The following is a 22262-nucleotide window of genomic DNA, read 5'->3' on the forward strand; positions in this document are numbered from 1 at the left end:
GACACCTACTTGTTAGCAGTTGATGTTATTCTTCAGTAACACAGACCCCAAAGCAAATCCGGGGGAGGGAGAAAAATGGGTTTATTCAAAGAGAACAAATCATGGTTGTTATGCTGAGAAGCAGATGTTCAGTCTTCCTTGTCCTCAGTGACTCTCCACAGAACAAAGGGACAGGATGTCATTTATAACTCCCAACCCTAGTCTGTGGTTGACCAATTCCTTGCAGTAAAATTGGGCCAATGGCCAAATAACAAGTATCCTGTTTCGGGCTCAATGTATAGACAATTCAGGCCAATGAGATCTTGCCACATGTAGCTATGAGTCCAGGACTGAATCCCCTACACAGATTCTAACCAGATGTTGAACTGAAAACCAACCATTTCAATTGATTGTTAATTTCCTATTGACCTCTAGTCCTCTGCATTGTGTATTACCTTAGTCTTACATACTCATTCAAGGGTTTTTCTTTATTTCTTACTATTCTCTACATTGTAGAATAATAGTGAAGACATCAAAACTATGAAATAACACATATGGAATCATGTAGTAACCAAAATAGTGTTAAACAAATCAATGTAGGCACCCTTTGCTTTGATGACTGCTTTGCACACTCTTGGCATTCTCTCAAACAGGAATGATTTTCCAACAGTCTTGAAGGAGTTCCCACATAAGCCCAAACCAGATGGGACGTCTTATCGCTGCAGAATGCTGTGGTAGCCATGCAGGTAAAGCTTGCCTTGAATTCTAAATAAATCCCAGACGGTGTCACCAGCAAAGCACCCCCACACCTCCTCCATGATTCACGGTGGGAACCACACATGCGGAGATCATCCGTTCACTGACTCAGCGTCTCACAGACACGGCAGTTGGAACCAAAAATCTCAAATTTGGTCTCATCAGACCAAAGGACAGATTTCCACCGATCTAATGTCCATTGCGCATGTTTCTTGGTCCAAGCAAGTCTTCTTCTTATTGGTGTCTATTAGTAGTGGTTTCTTTGCAGCAATTTGACCATGAAGGCCTGATTTATGCAGTCACCTCTGAACAGTTGATGATGAGATGTGTCTGTTACTTGAACTCTGTGAAGCATTTATTTGGGCTGCAATTTCAGAGGCTGGTTACTCTCATGAACTTATCCTCTGCAGCAGAGGTATCTCTGGATCTTCCTTCCCTGTGGCGGTCCTCATGAGAGCCAGTTTCATCATAGCGCTTGATGGTTTTTGCGACTGCACTTGAAGAAACTTTCAAAGTTCTTGAAATTTTCTGCATTGACTGACCTTCATGTCTTAAAGTAATGATGGACCGTCATTTCTCTTTGCTTATTTGAGCTGTTCTTGCCATAATATGCACTTGGTCTTTTACCAAATAGGGCTATCTTCTGTATTCCACCCCTACCTTGTCACAACATAACTGATTGGCTCAAACGCATTAAGGAAAGAAATTCCACAAATTCACTTTTAACAAGGCACACCTGCATTACAGGTGGCTACCTCATGAAGCTGGTTGAGAGAATGCCAAGATTGCCTTGATGACAGCTTTGCACAAAGGGTGGGTACTTTGAAGAAACTCAAATATAAAATATATTTTGATCTGTTTAACACTTTTTGGTTACTACATGATTCCATATGTGTTATTTCATAGTTTTGATGTCTTCACTATTATTCTACAATGTAGAAGATAGTAAAATTAAAGCAAAACCCTGGAATGAGTAGGTGTGTCCAAACTTTTGACTGGTACTGTGTATAAAACATATTGGAGCAGTAAAACGGTGAATGGACAAGCTCCCTTTATATTAGATCTTCGTCCAGCTACTGTGAAAGGTTTGTATGTACTCAAAACTCTCCATAGTCAGCTTTGTTTTAATATTATATGCCCACGGGAAGCAATTATGGTGCCTGTAAAGTGTATTTACACATAGCCTATATAAAACAATTTGTTTCGTTTTGAATTATTCGCTCTCATTAGACCCATAGAACATTTTACAAAAGTACATCTATCACACATCTAGAGCATGTATTATGCAGAGTTTACTTTCCTTTCTGTGTCCAAACCCTGACTTTTAATTTCCATCTTCTGATGCAGGTCAGTGTTTTTTCCATCATGAATGTTGTTCTGGAGGCAGCTCTGCATAGTGGTCACTTGCTGGCACAGCCACAAAGTCATAAAATCTGATTTTAAAGCTAACCTTACATTTTTGTTTTCATACATTTTTACAATATAGCCAATTTTGACTTTGCAGCTGGCCCATCTAGAGGAAATTGCTCAGTTCTGCCTCAAGGACAATACTCATCCAAATAAACGTCAACCGAAGGTCTCCCCCAATTTTTTTCTGTTTTAGTCCTGTTCTCTTTCCTTGTGGACTTTATTCATATGTTTCAGCAGCTGAGCCTTACGACTGAATCATAGCCTGAGCCGAAGTCAGTTTGTGCATGGTTAGGTTCCCCTTGACACTAAAGCTTTTCCCACAGCTAAATGGTTTCTCTCTTGTGTGAATCAGTATGAGTCCGTTTGTGCACGTTCAGGTGCCCCTTCTGATAGAAGCTTTTCCCACAGTCACCACAACTAAAGGGTTTCTCTCCTGTGTGAGTAAATTTATGTTTCTTTAGGGAGTCCTTCAAATTAAAACTTTTCCCACAGTCATCACAGCTAAATGGTTTCTCTCCTGTGTGAGTCAGTTTATGCATGTTTAAGGGCTGCTTGCGATTGAAGCTCTTCCCACAGTCACTACAGCTAAATGGTTTCTCTCCTGTGTGAGTCAGTTTATGCATGGTTAGGTGTCCCTTCTGTTTGAAGCTCTTCCCACAGTCACTACAGCTAAATGGTTTCTCTCCTGTGTGAGTCCGAACATGTTCGGTTAGGTTCCTCTTGAGACTGAAGCTTTTGCCACAGTCACCACAACTAAATGATTTCTCCCCTGTGTGAGTCAGTATATGTTGGGTTAGATTCCCCTTGCGATTAAAGCTCTTCCCACAGTCACCACAGCTAAATCGTTTCTCTCCTGTGTGAATCATGTGCTTGGACAGATCTCCTTCTAGTTTGAAGGTCTTTCCAAAATAGGGGCAGGTGCTGGTTTTCCCATCATGACACAGTCTGACATGGGCCTTCAGTTTACAGGTAGATCTGTAGAACTTTTTGCAGAATTGGCATTCACTGGGTTGCTTCTTGGCGAGAGTCACATGCATCTGCAGGTCAGATTTTAGAGCAAACGTTTCACCACAGTCACAGCAGCGGAGAGTTTTTATAACTGTAGTGCTGGGTTTGGATCTGTGTTTCTGAAATGGTGGGTTGTGAGCCAATGGTAGGCTGGAATCTAATGTTGGGTTGCTGTCAAGTCCTATTGGGTCACTGCTTTCGGCTGTGCTGTGGCTGGATGCATTGTTTTGATTATTTGTAGGGTCACATGGAATGTTGAGAACCTTTAGATGAGTCACAGTGCCAAAAGGTGTGAGATTCACTTGTTTCGGGTCCCACACTCTGTTCTCCACAGTCTGGATTTGAGGAGGAGTCAAGGGGTCCACCTGATCACATTTACTTGTCACACAGGCAGGAGTGAAAATTGCGTTTTTGGTATTAAAGAGCTCTTGAAGCGGATCTTCCTCCTGACTGATTTGCTCCTCTTCCTCTTTAATCTGTGTGGCTTCAGTATTCTCCTGTCCCAGACTGAAGCTCCACTCCTGCTCACAATGCTGATGCTCAGGGAGAACCTCCTCTTCAGAGACAGCGAGAGAGAGCTGCAAGGAATCTGGAGGGAATGAGAGGGAGGGCTGAGGTTATCTAGTCTTTAGACATCAGGGTTACAGTGAATTTGAATTGAAAGGAGCAATCTGCAGTTCCAACAATAAAGTGGGTACCTGCCACTTTTTTGGTAAAGGGGTGAGGCTTGCTAAATGGAACCACTCTCAAATTCATAGACAGAGCAATGGGTGTAAGGACTGACCAGTTATGATATCAAAATGACAGTTTTAAACATGTTGAGGCTATAAAGTGTTTGTTAAGAATTACTTTGTTTAGAAACACTGTAGTAAAATAAGCTTATATATTTGGGGTTCTGTTGGGGTACTAGACATCCATAAATTATTTTCAAGAATCCATGGGTATATTATTAATTTTAAAGGTAAAAAAAAATGTATGTACCAATCGCAGATTGACCCTTTAAGTCAGTAAATTCAAGAAGTAAACTGAAATTCCAATTCAAATGATCGAAAATCTAGAATGTATTTCCAATTACTTCTCAATAAACTAAAGAGAAAAAGCGATTTATTTCAAAAGTTTGTCAAAAAAATGTTTTATTTATTATAAATTCAAATCACTTCCAGGTTTTCATGGCAGTCAGTTTTTCTCCGTGCTAGTAAACCACCCCTCTAGAGGTAAACATGTTAAATGATTAAATAGGTTAAAAAAAAAGTGAAATGCTTTTCATGAAACATGCCCTGCCTAATAGGGATGTTTTTTCAGAAAATTGTCACGCCATCTATAGCACCACCCTCAGGTACTTCATAATCTTCTCTCGGTTGTATCAACTACTATTGCTGTTGTAATACCTCTACGTTCTTCAATTTGATTTTGTTTTTCAAATACAAGTAGCTAAAAACACCATCTGCTGTGCCCGCTGCGGGAGCGTGTTCCACCGGCAAGCTCCCCTCAGGATCGTGAGTCGGAGGTGCCGTGTGTGTGAGTTGGAGGTGCCGTGTGTGTGCTGCGACTTCTGCCAGCACTGGACCCAGAGGAGGCAGTGGAGTTGGACTTTTAATGCGATATGTGTGACAATATAGGGATGGAGGTCGAGATTTAGTTGTTGTTTTGTTTGCTTTGATGTATGTATTTATGAATCTAATATCTATAGCTATATATTTATTCAATCCATGTCGTGTTCTTCCTTCACTGAGATTCCAAGTGTATCACTGCAACACCAACACAGTGTTTTACTGTTCGCGTCAGTGCACATCACTGAAATGAATGTTTTATTTCATGTCTATTATTCATATTCCTATATATTTTACCATTAAACTAGCATCTACTTTGTCAAAACATAAGATAAATCGGTAAATAAGACATTATTTGGTTCCAACACTAAAAAGATGTTGGTGAGATCAGTCAGTCGACAGGAGAGCGCAGCAGGGTATGAAAGGTGGACAGGTCAGTAAATGTTTTTAAACCAAAAAGCTAACCAACTAGCCAGTTCTCTATTAAACGCTTAGGAGAAGAGAGCTAAACTCTACAAAAAAACAAACGTCCCCTTTTCAGGACCCTGTCTTTCAAAGATAATTCAAAAAATCCAAATAACTTCACAGATCTTCATTGTAAAGGGTTTAAACACCGTTTCCCATGTTTGTTCAATGAACCATAAACAATTAATGAACATGCACCTGTGGAACGGTTGTTAAGACACTAACAGCTTACAGACGGTAGGCAATTAAGGTCACAGTTATGAAAACTTAGAACCCTAGAGAGGCCTTTCTACTGACTCTGAAAAACACCAAAAGAAAGATGCCCAGGGGCCCTGCTCATCTACGTGAATGTGCCTTGGGCATGCTGCAAGGAGGCATGAGGACTGCAGATGTGGCCAGGGCAATAAATTCCAATGTCCGTACTGTGAGACACCTAAGACAGCACTACAGGGAGACAGGACGGAGAGTTGATCATACTCGCAGTGGCAGACCATGTGTAACAACACCTGCACAGGATCGGTACATCCGAACATCACACCTGCGGGACAGGTACAGGATGGCAACAACAACTGCCCGAGTTACACCAGGAATGCACAATCCCTCCATCAGTGCTCAGACTGTCCCCAATAGGCTGAGAGAGGCTGGACTGAGGGCTTGTAGGCCTGTTGTAAGGCAGGTCCTCACCAGACATCACCGGCAACAACGTCGCCTATGGGCACAACCCCACCGTCGCTGGACCAGACAGGACTGGCAAAAAGTGCTCTTCACTGACGAGTAGCAGTTTTGTCTCAGCAGGGGTGATGGTCAGATTAGCGTTTATCTTCGAAGGAATGAGCGTTACACCGAGGCCTGTACTCTGGAGCGGGATCGATTTGGAGGTGGAGGGTCCGTCATGGTCTGGTGCGGTGTGTCACAGCATCATCGGACTGAGCTTGTTGTCATTGCAGGCAATCTCAACGCTGTGCGTTACAGGGAAGACATCCTCCTCCCTCATGTGGTACCCTTCCTGCAGGCTCATCCTGACATGACCCTCCATCATGACAACGCCACCAGCCATACTGCTCGTTCTGTGCGTGATTTCCTGCAAGACAGGAATGTCAGTGTTCTGCCATGGCCATCGAAGAGCCCGGATCTCAATCCCATTGAGCATGTCTGGGACCTGTTGGATCGGAGGGTGAGGGCTAGGACCATTCCCCCCCAGAAATGTCCGGGAACATGCAGGTACCTTGGTGGAAGAGCGGGGTAACATCTCACAGCAAGAACTGGCAAATCTGGTGCAGTCCATAAGGAGGAGATGCACTGCAGTACTTAATGTTACTTTTGATTTTAACCCCCCCTTTGTTCAGGGACACATTATTCAATTTCTGTTAGTCAAATGTCTGTGGAACTTGTTCAGTTTGTCTCAGTTGTTGAATCTTGTTATGTTCATACAAATATTCACACATGTTAAGTTTGCTGAAAATAAACGCAGTTGACTGTGAGAGGACGTTTCTTTAAGTTTTTTGAGTTTAAGTCTATTTTTTAACAAAATTAAATGGATATAATAAGGTGGCCATTAACTGGGGACCAAGTGTCGATTACATTTTAATTTTGCTAAAGCACTTATCAAATACCCGATAATAGTAACTAGTATTTCCAAAGAAATGTCAAACATGCAAAATGCTAAAGTTAACCAGTTAGCTAACATGTTTACGACACCAATAATCACAAAACATTGACGGCTTAATAACACTGTCCAGAATAATATATTTCTAAAACATTATAGAATGAGTCGATCATACATGGTTGTGTTGTACATACGAACCTATCCGCAGCAGCCTCCGTAGACGATCATTTTCCTCTTGGTACTCAGCTACCGTTTTCTCAACTGCCCCGAAAATTTCGACAGCAGCAGCCATTACACGATCATTTAAAAACTCACGCAGCAACTGTAGTTGAGACATTTTCAATCGATTGAGAGTTGAGCGTTCAACGAATATGGCTTTGTCCACGAAAAAATTTGGTTGATCACAAACAAAACAAAATCCGCTCCAAAGATGATATACTGAATCAGCGCTACAAGCGACTCGTCAACAACAATAAAATAAGTATTTCCGGGTCACGGAAGTTCGGAAACGTTCATTTGCATTACATTTGTGTTTTAAAACATGTTCCAAGGTCAAATAAATGTCCCCAATGCAATACACTGTATACATGAAATACATATTGGCTTATAGAGAAAAAACTATTCTAGGTGCTAAAGTAGAAATGGGATTGGGATCACCCACTAGGGTCTGTAAAATCTAAAGTACAAGTAATGTATATATGGTGTTATTTCATGAGGGACTGAGGTCTATACACCCAGCAACACGTTCTATTCCACCCACCCCATTGGTCCAAATGCAATACACTACACGCCTATAAATCACATATTGGTTTATAGAGAGAAAAATATTCTAGGTGCAAAATTAAAAGTGTGATTGGGATTACTCACTAGGGATTGTAGAATCTATATATGGTGTTATTTCATGGGGGATTGAAGTCTAATTTACTTGATTTATTCCTGTTTGCTCCCATTGGAGCAAAGGGCCTCAACAGTGCATGTCCAACATAGATTTTTGAATTGAATTTATTTGGGGTAACAGACATATACAACAAAATGTACAACGTGAACCCAGAGGATATCACTCAATAGTATTAATTAAAACACTTGTTTCCAAAGTGGTCCTCATTTGAACAAGATACTGATATTTATTATATTCACCATGAGGAACATGATCATGTTTTATGGAAGTAATAAAATATACTGCTTATAATGTACAATAGGTCTAGCTACATACATAAAAATAATACATTTATTTTTCTTCCTTTAGGAACCTAAATGTCACTTTTGCTTCATTGCCAGCAACACTAAATATACTGCTCAAAAAAATAAAGGGAACACTTAAACAACACAATGTAACTCCAAGTCAATCACACTTCTGTGAAATCAAACTGTCCACTTAGGAAGCAACACTGATTGACAATAAATTTCACATGCTGTTGTGCAAAAGGAATAGACAACAGGTGGAAATTATAGGCAATTAGCAAGACACCCCCAATAAAGGAGTGGTTCTGCAGGTGGTAACCACAGACCACTTCTCAGTTCCTATGCTTCCTGGCTGATGTTTTGGTCACTTTTGAATGCTGGCGGTGCTTTCACTCTAGTGGTAGCATGAGACGGAGTCTACAACCCATACAAGTGGCTCAGGTAGTGCAGCTCATCCAGGATGGCACACCAATGCGAGCTGTGGCAAGAAGGTTTGCTGTGTCTGTCAGCGTAGTGTCCAGAGCATGGAGGCGCTACCAGGAGACAGGCCAGTACATCAGGAGACGTGGAGGAGGCCGTAGGAGGGCAACAACCCAGCAGCAGGACCGCTACCTCCGCCTTTGTGCAAGGAGGAGCAGGAGGAGCACTGCCAGAGCCCTGCAAAATGACCTCCAGCAGGCCACAAATGTGCATGTGTCTGCTCAAACGGTCAGAAACATGAGGGTGGTATGAGGGCCCGACGTCCACAGGTGGGGGTTGTGCTTACAGCCCAACACCGTGCAGGACGTTTGGCATTTGCCAGAGAACACCAAGATTGGCAAATTCGCCACTGGCGCCCTGTGCTCTTCACAGATGAAAGCAGGTTCACACTGAGCAAATGTGACAGACGTGACAGTCTGGAGACGCCGTGGAGAACGTTCTGCTGCCTGCAACATCCTCCAGCATGACCGGTTTGCGGTGGGTCAGTCACGGTGTGGGGTGGCATTTTTTGGGGGGGCTGCACAGCCCTCCATGTGCTCGCCAGAGGTAGCCTGACTGCCATTAGGTACCGAGATGAGACCCTCAGACCCCTTGTGAGACCATATGCTTGTGCGGTTGGCCCTGGGTTCCTCCTAATGCAAGACAATGCTAGACCTCATGTGGCTGGAGTGTGTCAGCAGTTCCTGCAAGAGGAAAGCATTGGTGCTATGGACTGGCCCGCCCGTTCCCCAGACCTGAATGCAATTGAGCACATCTGGGACATCATGTCTCGCTCCATCCACCAACGCCACGTTGCACCACAGACTGTCCAGGAGTTGGCGGATGCTTTAGTCCAGGTCTGGGAGGAGATCCCTCAGGAGACCATCCGCCACCTCATCAGGAGCATGCCCAGGCGTTGTAGGGAGGTCATACAGGCACGTGGAGGCCACACACACTACTGAGCCTCATTTTGACTTTTTTTAAGGACATTACATCAAAGTTGGATCAGCCTGTAGTGTGGTTTTCCACTTTAATTTTTAGTGTGACTCCAAATCCAGACCTCCATGGGTTGATAAATTGGATTTCCATTGATTATTTGTATGTGATTTTGTTGTCAGCACATTCAACTATGTAAAGAAAAAAGAATTTAATAAGATTATTTCATTCATTCAGATCTAGGATGTGTTATTTTAGTGTTCCCTTTATTTTTTTGAGCAGTGTATATCATATCATTACTTATTGAGATCCATGTGTTAGTAAAGCTATAAGGCTAGTATACTTGATTGTGCATATGTTCCATAATTGTTGCCTGTATTTTTCATTTTACACAGTTTACAGGACATCTTATTTTGAAGGATTAAAAAACGTGACCTGTAAGTGCCTTGTAACTCGTGTTGCAATCAAATGAATGTCAAACAACCATAGAGATAGATAGAGGACTCATCTTTATCTGTGCCATTATGGCGTCTGTGACAGCATGGGCAGTGCCATTGAGGCTACAACCCATAGGAATACTCACTCAGTTGACTACTTTGACTACTTTAAAATGGCGGAAGCCCTCAATGGCGTTGCCAATGCTTAAACAGCCTTTTGGCTGCCTCTGAGAATAGTATTGAAGTATACACTGACTCTGTGACTATGCAAGTGCATAGAGGATGTTGTTCCCACTGTGACAAACCAAAAACTGTGGATAGATGGCAGCATTCGAGCAAAACTGAAAGCGTGAACCACCGCATTTAACCATGGCAAGGTGACTGGGAACATGGACATATACTGTACAAACAGACTAGCTCTGACTTACGTAAGGCAATCAAAGAGGCAAAGCGACAGTAAAGGGACAAAGTGGAGTTGCAATTCAACTGCTCAAACATGAGATATACACTATATTTCCACAAAAGTATGTGGACACCCCTTCAAATAAGGGGATTCGGCTATTTCAGCCACACAACCGTTGCTGACAGGTGTATAAAATCGAGCACACCTCCATGCAATCTCCATAGACAAACATTGCCAGTACAATGGCCTTACTGAAGAGCTCAGTGACTTTCAACTTGGCACAATAATAGGATGCCACCTTTCCAACAAGTCCGTTCGTCAAATTTCTGCCCTGCTAGAGCTGCCTCGGTCAACAGCGTGACAATTCCCCTGTGCACAAAGCAAAGACCATACAGAAATGGTTTGTCAAGATCGGTGTGGAAGAACTTGAGTGGCCTGCACAGAACCCTGACTTCAACCCCATCGAACAACTTTGGGATGAATTGGAACGCATACTGCGAGCCAAGCCTAACATCAGTGCCTGACCTCACGAATGCTCTTGTGGCTGAATGGAAGCAAGTCCCAGCTGCAATGTTCCAACATCTAGTAGAAAGCTTTCCCAGAATAAGGGGGACATAATTCATATTAATGCCCATCATTTTGGAATTAGATGTTCGATGAGCAGGTGTCCACATACTTTTGGTCATGTAGAGTATGTGGCAGGGACTCCAGACAAATATGGATCATAAACAGAAAGCCAACCACTTCGCGGACAGACGCCTTGCTCCCAGATAAGCTAAACATCTTCTTTGTCCACTTCGAGGAAAACATTGAGCCTCAGAAACGCCGGCCCCCTCCTCTCACAAGGACTGCGTGCTCTTGTTCTCTGTAGCCGACGCGAGTAAGTCATTTAAGCGTGTTAACCCTTGCAAGGCTGCCGGCCCAGAGGACATCCCAAATCGCGTACTCAGAACATGTGCAGACCTGGATGTTTACGGACATATTAAATCTCTAATATCCCAGTATGTTGTCCCCACTTGCGTCAAGACGTCCACCATTGTATCTGTACCCAAGAGAGCGAAGGTAACCGAACTACATGACTATCGCTCCGTGGCACTTACTTATGTTTTCATGAAGAGCTTTGAGAGGCTAGTTAAGGATCATATCACCACCACCTTACCCAACAACCTTGACCCACTACAAATCGCATACCGCCCCAACAGATCTACGGATGACGTTATTGCACTGCACACTGCCCTATCCCACCTGGACAAGAGAAATACCTATTGAAGAATACTTACAGTACCAGTCAAAGTTTGAACACACCTACTTATTCAAGGGTTTTTCTATATTTTTACTATTTCTACATTGTAGAATAACAATAAAGACATCAAAAATTTGAAATAACACATATGGAATAATGTGGTATCCAAAAAAGTGTTAAACAAATCAAAATATATTTGAGATTCTTCAAAGTAGCCACCCTTTGCCTTGATGACAGCTTTCCACACTCTTGGCATTCTCTCAACCAGTTTCACCTGGAATGCTTTTCTTGCGTTGAGGTCGGGTGATTATGGAGGCCAGGTCATCTGGCCTCCACAATCTACAGATGCACCATTGAGAGTATCCTGTATCCCGTCGCCCTGTCTCACCACCTGGTACAGCAATTGCACCGTCTGCAACCGCATGGCTCTCCAGAGGGTGGTGCTGTCGAAGGCCCACTGCCTGCCTTCCAAGACATCGACAGCACCCTGTGTCAGAGGAAGGCCAAGAAGATCATAAAGGACTTCAGCCACCTGTTCCTCCCACTACCATCTAGAAGGAGGAGACAGTAAAGCTTCAATCTCCAGGCCGTCAGACTGTAAAAGTCAACACTAGCTGGCCTCTGCCCAGTACCCTGCCCTGAACCTTAGTCACTGTTACTAGCCGGATACCACCCAGTTTTCTATCCTGCACCTTAGAGACTGCTTCACCCTATGTACATAGAGTCATTGAAAAAGGGCCACTTTAATAGTGTTTACATACTGTTTTACTGTATTCTAGTCAGGGCTCATTGTAAAAAAAAAAAAACTTATCAGAGTTGTGGTGGTAAAGGACTGTATCTTAATGTAACTGTTGCTGGTTTGAGTTGGGGCTATCGTGGTGGTTGCCATTGAAACAGAGAGGAGGATTGCAGTTGAATGGTCTGGTGCTGTTTTATTATTGCAGTTTGAATCATGAAAGGATATTGCAGGATGAATGATGAATGGATATTAGCGTGGTTAACTAGGAAAACAAGGAAAGACAAATGAAAAGTCCCACAGGAATCCCACAGGAATTTGGGCCTCTGAAGGAATTGTGCAGGTTTTGCCTATGCTTCTACAGGATTTCTGCATTTTGCTTTGCACAAGATCTTGAGACTAATACAACCTCATATAGTTTGTCTGTTAAGATTACTCCAGTGCTAGATCCTTTATTCAAGTTGATAGCATGATAAACACAAAAAAAACTATGATTTTCTCAATGCTAAACAATGATTCTGAAACGCATAGGAAACCCCAAATACAACGTTAAGCGCTCAACGAGTTCTCTGGGTAATGCACCTTCTAGTCTCCACGCGGTAGGTGGCGCTTTCTAGTTTTCTGTCTATCTTAACTCGACCCGGATGCAGTCACAAGGAAGGACACCGTTATCAATGATGGAGGAATATTGATGACAATTAACCAGATGTTCTTACAAATATGACTATTTCTTGAACAAGCTGGCAAAAAAAACTGTTGGACGTTTTTAATCTTCATAGTAGTAGTTGTCACCGGTTTCACAAAAGCAAAGCGTTTAAAATGTCGGAAATGCGTGTTTTGCATCAACGGATAAGTTCTGTCATCATGGACATTCTAGCCTCCGCTGCGGTTACAGAGATTTGTAAGTTAGTAGAGGATTGTTGTGGAGCATTACGTGCAGAAGTCTCTCAAAGCAAGGAGCAAATCAAAATACTAGAGAAGCAACTCAGCCTGGCTGGTTACAGGTCGGTGAGTTGCAAAGGTCAGACGCCAGTCAGCAGCGGCTCACGGATCAATAGCAGTATTTCGGGCAATTCCCCCGCGGCCAATGAAGATGATGCGGACGACACTCACGATGACGAAGGTTGGCTACCAATTTGTAACGGGCTGTTGTCAGCCTTTGAGCTAACGTTGATGATTGTAAACCAAGTAATGGTCAAGTTGATCTCTCTCTCTCTTTCTCTCGTAGCGCTGTACTCGTACTCCTAATAGAGAGCAATATTAATGGCAGTGGTGTAAAGTACTTAATTAAGAGATTTTTATACGTTTTTGAGAAAATCTTCAGCTAATGTAACCTTTTGTGAATTTTTAAAGCATTAATTTAATAAAAACAAGCACAACGAATTCAAAGGTGATGTTAACTGACGGATATTATCTCATAGATCAAAATGTATAACATCTCCTAAAGACAAAATCCCACTCCGCGCACGTAGATCAAGGTAGTCAAGGCTATCTGTGGCGTAGCTGTCATAACGATGTAGTTGTTTTTGAAGGGTGTTCCTGAAGTAACTTATTCACCCTGACGTCCGACAGCGAAAAGATGGCGGAAGCGAACGCTGATGTGGAGCGTGAATATAATGCCGGGGGTCTCAAGGAGAATTTGAATATTTTCCAAATAATAGAAAACGGACCAAAGTTGCAAACGGCGATGAGAATGTCCTGTTTTGTTAATGAGGAGCAGGTGATTGGATTACCAATTTTGAAGAATCCATTTGATATAACCAAACTGGTGGAGAGAGTGCTGGGTAAAGTGAAGGCTGTGAGGATCACGAGAGGCAGGCTTGTTTACATGTTTTGTTATTCTGAGGATAAGAAGGAGAGTGTGTGTTGAGTCTCACCCGATTTTTAGAAGTTTTATGTGTCCAGGGGTGTCCTGTTCCGAAGAGACACAGAAGGGGGTTAATATCTGGCGGTTCGTGGGGGAGTCAATGTTGCACAGATGAAAAATATTCCTGGAGTGATTGATGCTCGTCGGATGAATCGTGTGGTGAATGAAGAAAAAGTCATGACTATCCTCCATTCTTTTTTGTATTGTTTTATATGGAGTCTCTCCCTACTCAAGTGCAGTTGGGATATATAAACTACAGTCAGAGCGCTTGTTCCAAGACCAATGCAGTGTGATCATTGTAAAGCTCTTGGACATGTTTCAAGTGTTTGCAGAAGGGAAAAGCCGAGATGTTCAAGTTGTGGAAAAGTTCGTGCGATGCGTTTTTAAAAGTGATGAAAATGGGACATGTTGCAATTGTGGTGGGAACCATGAATGCCCAACCAGGGTGAAAGAGAATGAGGTGGGCACAGGGCTGTCCAGAGCATTTCACATGCGGCGACTGTTAAAAGGGTTGAGGGTTCGATTGGCGCTCCTGATGAGTCTATGGTGTTGGATAGGCCTTCACCGAAGGCTGCGGGGGTTGCCGTTCAACAGCAAGAAAAGACCTAGATATGTTAAAGTTGAAGAATGTGGCCTTTTGTAGCTACAGTGATTAATGGCACTGCCGAGGCGGAGAGGAAGTCCAGGAAAATAGATATCATTGTGGGTGCAGCGGGAACGGTTCCTGGGAGTGATAGACTTCTCGGTGGAGGAGTTGCATGGAGTATTGTCACAAGCCGTTACCACCCTCTCAGGTCATAGAGCCTGAGAACGGAGATATGGAGATTTGAGTTTTGCTTTTGTCAATGTGGTGTTTTGTTTTATTGTGGGTGGATTAAGTTAGTTTTCCCTGTCACGTATGGGTTTTATTTTGACCTTGGTTTTTTTCAACCCTGTCCAGTTGGTGGCGGTAATACACCCTTTTGGGTTGTAGTCTGCCATAAAACCCACAGAAGAAGATGATCTCCTAAGGTTGTTAACCTCAGACCTTATTTTCGGCATTTATCCCAAATCCCCTTTCTTTCCCTATTAATTTCCCCCTTAGGAATGGCTGAACGAACCAGACTTAAATAATTTCCGTCTTAAAGGCCTACAAGCTGGCGAGCTCTATTATCCCATTATCCCCAATGACAAATCAAGGCGTTTGAAATGGTCTTTTTTTGTCAGCTTGCTAGGCTAGCAGTATTTCAATCTTCTTGATTTGTCAGTGGGGGTAATGGGATTGCGGTACGTTTTCCTGAGCCATATCCCGCGCCGGCTCCGCGCTGTCCTGATCGTGGCATAGCACCATTCCGACGAGAGAGAGAAGTAGTAATGAACGTCTAGTCTAGTTGGATTTTTATGACTTGCAAGCTGCCGCTGGGCCGCTATGACTGAAGTGAGCAACATTAACAATGGGTAAAGATGGTGAAATTGGATGTTCGCCTTCCAATGAAAAGTCCTGTCTTGAAACTGATGCACACAAATAATGGAATCATAATGCTAAACAATGTTTGAATGTCGTTACATAGTTTTAACTAAATACAATAATGAATTTGACTATAAACAGAAATCTGTTATTCTCGCTCCGGATGTATTGAATTGAATAATGCTGCCTGCAGCATACAGTTGCAGACCCACTGTGGCAGCTGTTTGTGGGCCTTGTGCACTACAGCCCATCAAGTGCAGACCGCTGTTATTAATCAGCAGCATCCTACCTCCCGCTAGCCTGACTACTCATCCGCATCGTTTCGGCCAAACGCCAAGCCCACTAACATTTCTCCCCCACGATGAGTCTGGATCATAAAGAATGATTGTGGCCCTAAGGCCCTATTAGCATGGGTAACACTTTTGAGGGCTTCCATCATTTTTAATGTAGTCAACTGAGTGGGATTTCCAACTTCGTGGGCTGATCGCTCCTGGTGACAGTTTCAGACTGAATGTATGGCGCAGTGGAATTAAATTCAGGATGAGTCGTCAGGCAAACCTCCCTCCTCATATTTGACTGGAAATGTTGGGCTTTGTCCGCTCTAGGATTCTAACTCTACAATCAATAGTGCAGGTTTCATATAGCGAGAGAAATTAAGAAAGAATTTGAGTCACAAATCCAGTCAATATTAATAATGTTGCATCTGAATAGAATAAATGATCCGCTCCTCGTTCTAGCATCTCTTTATCTTTTCTCTTAACATGTATGGATCCAGAACTTAATCGAGCAGCTAATCAGCGTTTTTTTAAATGGACCATTAGTGGTGTTTAGACCAGTATTGAGCTATGCCCTTTCCATTATGATCAGTCGAGTCAGATTGCGGCTGCTGGTAAAATGATTGCCCATTAATACCCACTTCAACAACTGTTTTGGTCAATTGACAACAGTACATATAAGTGCAAAATCCTGAACTATCCTATGGGCTATCCCCCATTCTGTCCGATAGGTGTTTATGCGCTATCTAATCAGTGTGTAGCTGCGCCAGCAGCGCTAGTATTTACACGTTGATGGGAATTAACTTGCGAAAAAGCTGAATAGTCCAACAGAAGCCATAAATAAAATTCAACTTCTACTTTTTCTGTTGATTGTCTGTAGGCTTGGTTCTTATGCAGGGGGGAATAAATAAATACAAATCACAAGGAATGTACATTACCAGCCAAATGTTTGGACACCTACTCATTCAAGGGTTTTTCTTTATTTTTAACTATTTTCTACATTGTAGAATAATAGTGAAGACATCAAAGCTATGAAATAACACATATCGAGTCATGTAGTAACCAAAAAAAGTGTTAAAGAAATCGAGATGTAGTTTATTTGAGATTCTTCAAAGTAGCCACCCTTTGCCTTGATGACAGCTTTGCACACCCTTGGCATGGCATTCAGGTCATCTGATGCAGCACTCCATCACTCTTCTTCTTGGTCAAATAGCCCTTATACAGCCTGGAGGGGTGGGATGGCCTATCGCTGCAGAATGCTGTGGTAACCATGCTGGTTAAGTGTGCCTTGAATTGTAAATAAATCACTGACAGTGTCACCAGCAAAGCACCCCCACAACATCACACCTCCTCCATGCTTCACGGTGGGAACCACACATGCGGAGATCATCCGTTCACCTACTTTGCGTCTCACAAAGACACGGCGGTTGGAACCGAAAATCTTAAATTTGGACTCATCAGACTAAAGGACAAATGTCCACCAGTCTAATGTCCATGGCTCATGTTTCTTGGCCCAAGCAAGTCTCTTCTTCTTATTGGTGTCCTTTAGTAGTGGTTTCTTTGCAGCAATTTGACCATGAAGGCCTGATTCACACAGTCTCCTCTGAACAGTTGATGTTGAGATGTGTCAGTTACTTGAACTCTGAAGCATTTATTTGGGCTGCAATTTCTGAGGCTGGTAACTGCAGCAGAGTTAACTCGTGAGTCTTCCTTTCCTGTGGCGGTCCTCATGAGAGCCAGTGTCATCGTAGCGCTTGACGTTTTCTGAGTCTGCACTTGAAGACACTTTTAAACTTCTTGAAATTTTCCGTATTGACCGACCTGCATGTCTTAAAGTAATGATGGGCTGTCATTTATCTTTGCTTATTTGAGCTGTTCTTGCCATAATATGGACTTGGTCTTTTACCAAATAGGGCTATCTTCTGTATACCTGCTCTACCTTGTCACAACACAACTGATTGGCTCAAACACATTAAGAAGGAAAGAAATTCCACAAATGAACTTTTAACAAGGTACACCTGTTAATTGAAATGCATTCCAGGTAACTACCTCATGTTTAATACTGTTTGGTTACTACATGATTCCATATCTGTTATTTCATAGTTTTGATGTCTTCACTATTATTCTGCAATGTAGAAAATAGTCAACGATTAAGAAAAACCCTGGAATGAGTAGGTGTGTCCAAACTTTTGACTGGTACTGTATAATTGAACAGAATTTCCAAACATGGGTCTGTTGTAGACCGATGCAGTTCCTCAGTGTGGTCAGTTCCTCTCTGCTTACCTCATGTCAAAATAAAAGTCCCCCACAAGTTATTGCTTTTTTTTGTGCAGGTATGGCGCAGGTAAAGGACTTTTATTTTACACAAGGTCAGTGAAGAGGAAGTGGGTCTACAACAGACTCATGCTTGGAAAGTCTGTTTAATTTATGTTCTATTAGATGCATAAGGACCAAGCCTACAGACAGTCGGCGGAGTAAGTTTTAAATTGCATTTTTTTCAACTTCTGTCCTCCGGCAGACCTGTTTTTTTTTTTTTTTTTTCAAGCTAATTCCAAGGGTCGCTAGTGTGTAAATACCAGCTAATCAGCATTTCAGTTCTAACTCATCCTTTCTCCTTCCCTACAGATTTTCAGCAGTTCATTGTCTCTGAAGTGGAGTTTCCCCCCGAGCAGCAGGAGTGGAGCCCCAGTCTGGGACAAGAGCACTGGAACCCCATACAGATTAAAGAGGAACAGGAGGAATTCAGTATCATCCAGGAGGAGGAAGACTCTGTATTCCCTCCTGCCTGGGTGAAAAGTGACTATGATCAGTATTCAACTCAGTCCTCACAAACCCAAAGTGAAGAATACAAAGACAAAATGGCCTCAACTGAACATATCAAAAGAGAACCTAAGGAAGATGATTCCTCAGAGCCAACCAGTGACTCTCATCCCCAGTGCAAATTGAAGAAGACATGGACAGAAAAAGGACAAAGCTCAAATGGTAGAAAATCCATGGATCTGAAATCACCAGTGCAAAGGAGACACACAGAAGTGCAACCATTTTGCTGTAGTGATTGTGGGGAACATTTCACTCAGATGGGAAAACTGGATGCTCATAGGAAGGCCCACACAGGAGAGAAACCGCATCGCTGTGGTGAATGTGGCAAATGTTTTACTCAAGTTGGGTATCTGAACTATCACAGAAAGACGCACACAGGGGAGAAACCTCATCGCTGTAATGATTGTGGCAAATGTTTCTTTCGAGTTGGTGATCTGACACTTCATATGAGGATTCACACAGGGGAAAAACCGCTTTGCTGCCAGGTCTGTGGCAAATGTTTTGCTCGTCCTAGTAATCTAAGGTCTCACATTAGGATTCACACAGATAAATCTTATAGCTGTCATTATTGTGGCAAATACTTTCGTCATAAAGGTAATCTGACCGCGCATATGAGGATTCACACAAGGGGAAGTAATAATGTCGCTATAGTAGCAGATCTTTCACCACTGGCGATAATCACATGAGTGATTTTAAAGTATATTGCGGTCAGGATTGTTGTAAATGTTTCACTAATTAGAATATGAGGAGACCGAGGGGAGGAACCACATGCTACCATGACTGGCAAATATTTAATTATCTTAGTTCTTCTGAGATCTCTTTTGTTCGAGGCATGGTTCACATCAGGCAATGCTTCATGTGAATAGCAGACTCAGATTTTGTGAGTTTTTTATTTTATTTTGCAGGGCAGCTCTAAACAACATCTCCAATCTCGTCTCATTGATTGGACGCCAGGTTAGCTGAGTCCTGACTCCAATTAGCTTTTGGGGGTTCACATACTTTTTCCAACCTACACCGTGAATGTTTAGAATAATCTATTCAATATAGACAAGAAAAATAAAATTTGTGTTATTAGTTTGAGAACACTGTGTTTGTCGATTGTTGTGACTTTAGAGGAAGATCAGATTACATTTTTTGACCAATTTATGTGGAAATCCAGGTAATTCCAAAGGGTTCACATACTTTTTCTTGCAACTGTATTCCTCCGGCAGATACACACACACACACACACCTTTTAAACTATTCAGAGTCAAAGATAGATCCAACCCTTGGCTTTCATCTTAGCTCATTCCGATTAGAAGTCAGTCTTGGGCCAATTCAAGGAAAACTGACTCTGTAGTGGACTGGCAATCTTTCAGACAGTTGAGAAACAGATGTACTGTTTTTGATTAAGAAAGCTAAATCAAGCTACTTTTTATGCCCTGCTGGTGATTCTTCACAATTTGGGAAAACAGTCAATGTACTGAAGTGTACAAATTCCTTCTCTTCCCTGCCTAAGCAAGTTCTGTCTGACTGGCATCATAACTGAGAAGAATGGGATAATGTGACGCTTTTAATCATCATTTTATCTCGGCAGGCTTTTTATTTGCGAAAAACTGGTTTAATTGACCCTGGTCAGTCAATCAACTGCTCTTCCCTCTGCCAGCCTCTAGCTGACACGATGGTTAACCTGTCAACTTCTAGTGAATCTTTTGTTTTCATTTCAACGATTTACTATCTGTGACGTGCTCGATGCCTTTTCTTAAGATTGATGTTAAAAAACAAATCCCCTGTGGCTGATATTCTTGATACATTTTTGCTGCAGCTCACTGCCCCCCTGATTGCTGTATTATTAACCCATATTTTTAACCTGACAACTATATATCTGGTACTACCCCTAAAGTTTGGAAGGTGGCCCATGTACTCCCCCTTCACTAAGGTGGTGACCCTTGTGACCTAAATAATTATTGGCTTATTTCTAAACTTTCTTGCCTTGCTAAAATATTAGAATACTTGATTAATTCTCAGCTAAGAACTTTCTTATCTTTGAAATGTTTTCTAAATGTACATCAGTCGGGTTTTAGACCAGGTCATAGCACTATCTCTGCTGCATCCCTAGTTCTAAATGATGTGGTTAGCTGTATAGATGAAAGGCAACATTGTGCTGCCCTCTTCATTGACCTGTCAAAGGCTTTCAATACTGTTAATCACTCACTGCTAATTCAGAGGCTTTCAATTGGCCTAGACCAGGCTGCATGTAACTGGTTTAAAAATTACTTGACAGATATAACTCAATGTGTATCTCCTGATGGTGTTAAATCAGGTTTTCTGGATATTAGGAAAGGTGTCCTTCAGGTTGATTCTGGGTCCTGTACTTTTTACTTTTTACATTAACAATATCAACTTGTCTGTCAAATTGTAACCTGCACTTGTATGCCGATGATACTGTTGTGTATGCTATTACCCCCACCCTGTTGACCAGGCTCTATCTGAACTTCAGTCTGCCTTCATTGTATTATAGAAAAACTTTATTGACCTAAAATGAGTACTGAAAACTAAGTAATATCTTGTTCTCTAGAGCGCATAAAAATAAGTCTGATTTTAAGCATATGCACTTTGGATTGTGTCCCTGCTTACAAATATCTGGAAAGATGAAAAGGTGCCTTTTAAAAAGCATATTGATGACTTAAGAAGCTAAGAATAAAAATGTTATTCTATAGAAATAGGTCCTGCCTCTCGCTAAATAGTAGAAAGCAGATCATTCAGTCGACGTTCCTATCGGTCCTAGACTATGGCGACATCATCAATATGAACTGCCACTTCATTATAGCCGTTAGATGCAGTTTATCATAGCCCACTGCACTTTTTTTTTTTTACAGGTGACAATTTTAATACTCATCACTGCATTCTCTACCAGAAAGTTGGTTTGCCTTCTGATGTCACGTAGGTTGATACATTGCCATGTTTTCATTTTATAAAGCTCTTTTACAAAAAGTTCCACTGTACCGACCTAACATAATTACTAGACTGTAGACATACAAGTTACCACACCTGGTGTCATGAATGGCTAAATGCTTATTCCTTTGGTCTCTCTTTTAGTTTTCTTGCACCTTTGTTCCACAAAAATATTCAAAATGTTCTTTAAATTTGATGGTCTGGCACCTTTAGGGCAATTCAGAAGGCTGATTGAGGACCTTAGTACTGATAAATGTTTTTCTTTCTGCTTGCGTTTTGTATTTATATTTTTGTGTGTATTCTCTGTAATTTATGTAATTCAGGGCTCATCTGTAAAAGAGACCTTTGTCTCAGTATGACTCTCTGATAACCTTTTTATTAAAAACATATTTCATCTGGACTTTATGAAAACTGGAAATCACATATCCTGAGGCCGCATTTATTGTAGCTGGAGATTTTAACAAAGCAAATTTGAGTAAAACACTACTGAAGTTCTATCAATACATTGACTGTAGTACTCGCCCTGCTAAAACACTGAACTACAGCTACTCCAATTTCCGGGATGCCTACAAGGCCCTCCCCCGCCCTCCCTTCGGCAAATCTGATCATGACTCCATTTTGCTCCTCCCTTCCTATAAGCAGAAACTCAAACAGGAAGTACCTGGGCTAAGGGCTATTCAATGCTGGTCTGACCAATCGGAATCCACGCTCCAAGATTGTTTTGATCACACGGACTGGGATATGTTCCG

General features: G+C 42.1%; 2 protein-coding genes across 3 annotated transcripts; one reads left to right on the forward strand and one right to left on the reverse strand.

Moving 5' to 3' along the window:
• Positions 1 to 1844: 1844 nt before the first annotated feature.
• On the reverse strand, positions 1845 to 7242 carry LOC115196057 (gastrula zinc finger protein XlCGF46.1-like). Its single transcript, XM_029756554.1, has 2 exons — positions 6973 to 7242; positions 1845 to 3742 (listed from the first exon to the last, which is right to left on the reverse strand). The coding sequence occupies exons 1-2, from the start codon at positions 7109 to 7111 to the stop codon at positions 2469 to 2471; spliced, it is 1413 nt and encodes a 470-aa protein (XP_029612414.1). The 5' UTR covers positions 7112 to 7242; the 3' UTR covers positions 1845 to 2468.
• A 5580-nt stretch (positions 7243 to 12822) lies between these two features.
• LOC115196058 (gastrula zinc finger protein XlCGF7.1-like) lies at positions 12823 to 19664 on the forward strand. Of its 2 annotated transcripts, none has more exons than XM_029756555.1 (2): positions 12823 to 13293; positions 18385 to 19664. In XM_029756555.1, the coding sequence occupies exons 1-2, from the start codon at positions 12990 to 12992 to the stop codon at positions 19263 to 19265; spliced, it is 1185 nt and encodes a 394-aa protein (XP_029612415.1). In that variant the 5' UTR covers positions 12823 to 12989; the 3' UTR covers positions 19266 to 19664. The 2 variants fall into 2 exon arrangements, with proteins under 2 accessions (XP_029612415.1, XP_029612417.1); XM_029756557.1 differs by having other exon boundaries at positions 12823 to 13071.
• The last annotated feature ends 2598 nt before the right edge of the window (positions 19665 to 22262 follow it).

This window comes from Salmo trutta, chromosome 6 (assembly GCF_901001165.1).
Source record: "Salmo trutta chromosome 6, fSalTru1.1, whole genome shotgun sequence".
NCBI classification, from domain to species: Eukaryota; Metazoa; Chordata; class Actinopteri; order Salmoniformes; family Salmonidae; genus Salmo; species Salmo trutta.

Coding starts and splice junctions, on each gene's coding strand:
- LOC115196057 (XM_029756554.1), bottom strand. CDS start 7,111: ATGTCTCAACTACAGTTGCTGCGTGAGTTTTTAAATGATCGTGTAATG. Junction 3,743..6,972: donor ACGGAGGCTGCTGCGGATAG/GTTCGTATGTAC, acceptor CATTCCCTCCAG/ATTCCTTGCAGCTCTCTCTC.
- LOC115196058 (XM_029756555.1), top strand. CDS start 12,990: ATGTCGGAAATGCGTGTTTTGCATCAACGGATAAGTTCTGTCATCATG. Junction 13,294..18,384: donor CGACACTCACGATGACGAAG/GTTGGCTACCAA, acceptor CCTTCCCTACAG/ATTTTCAGCAGTTCATTGTC.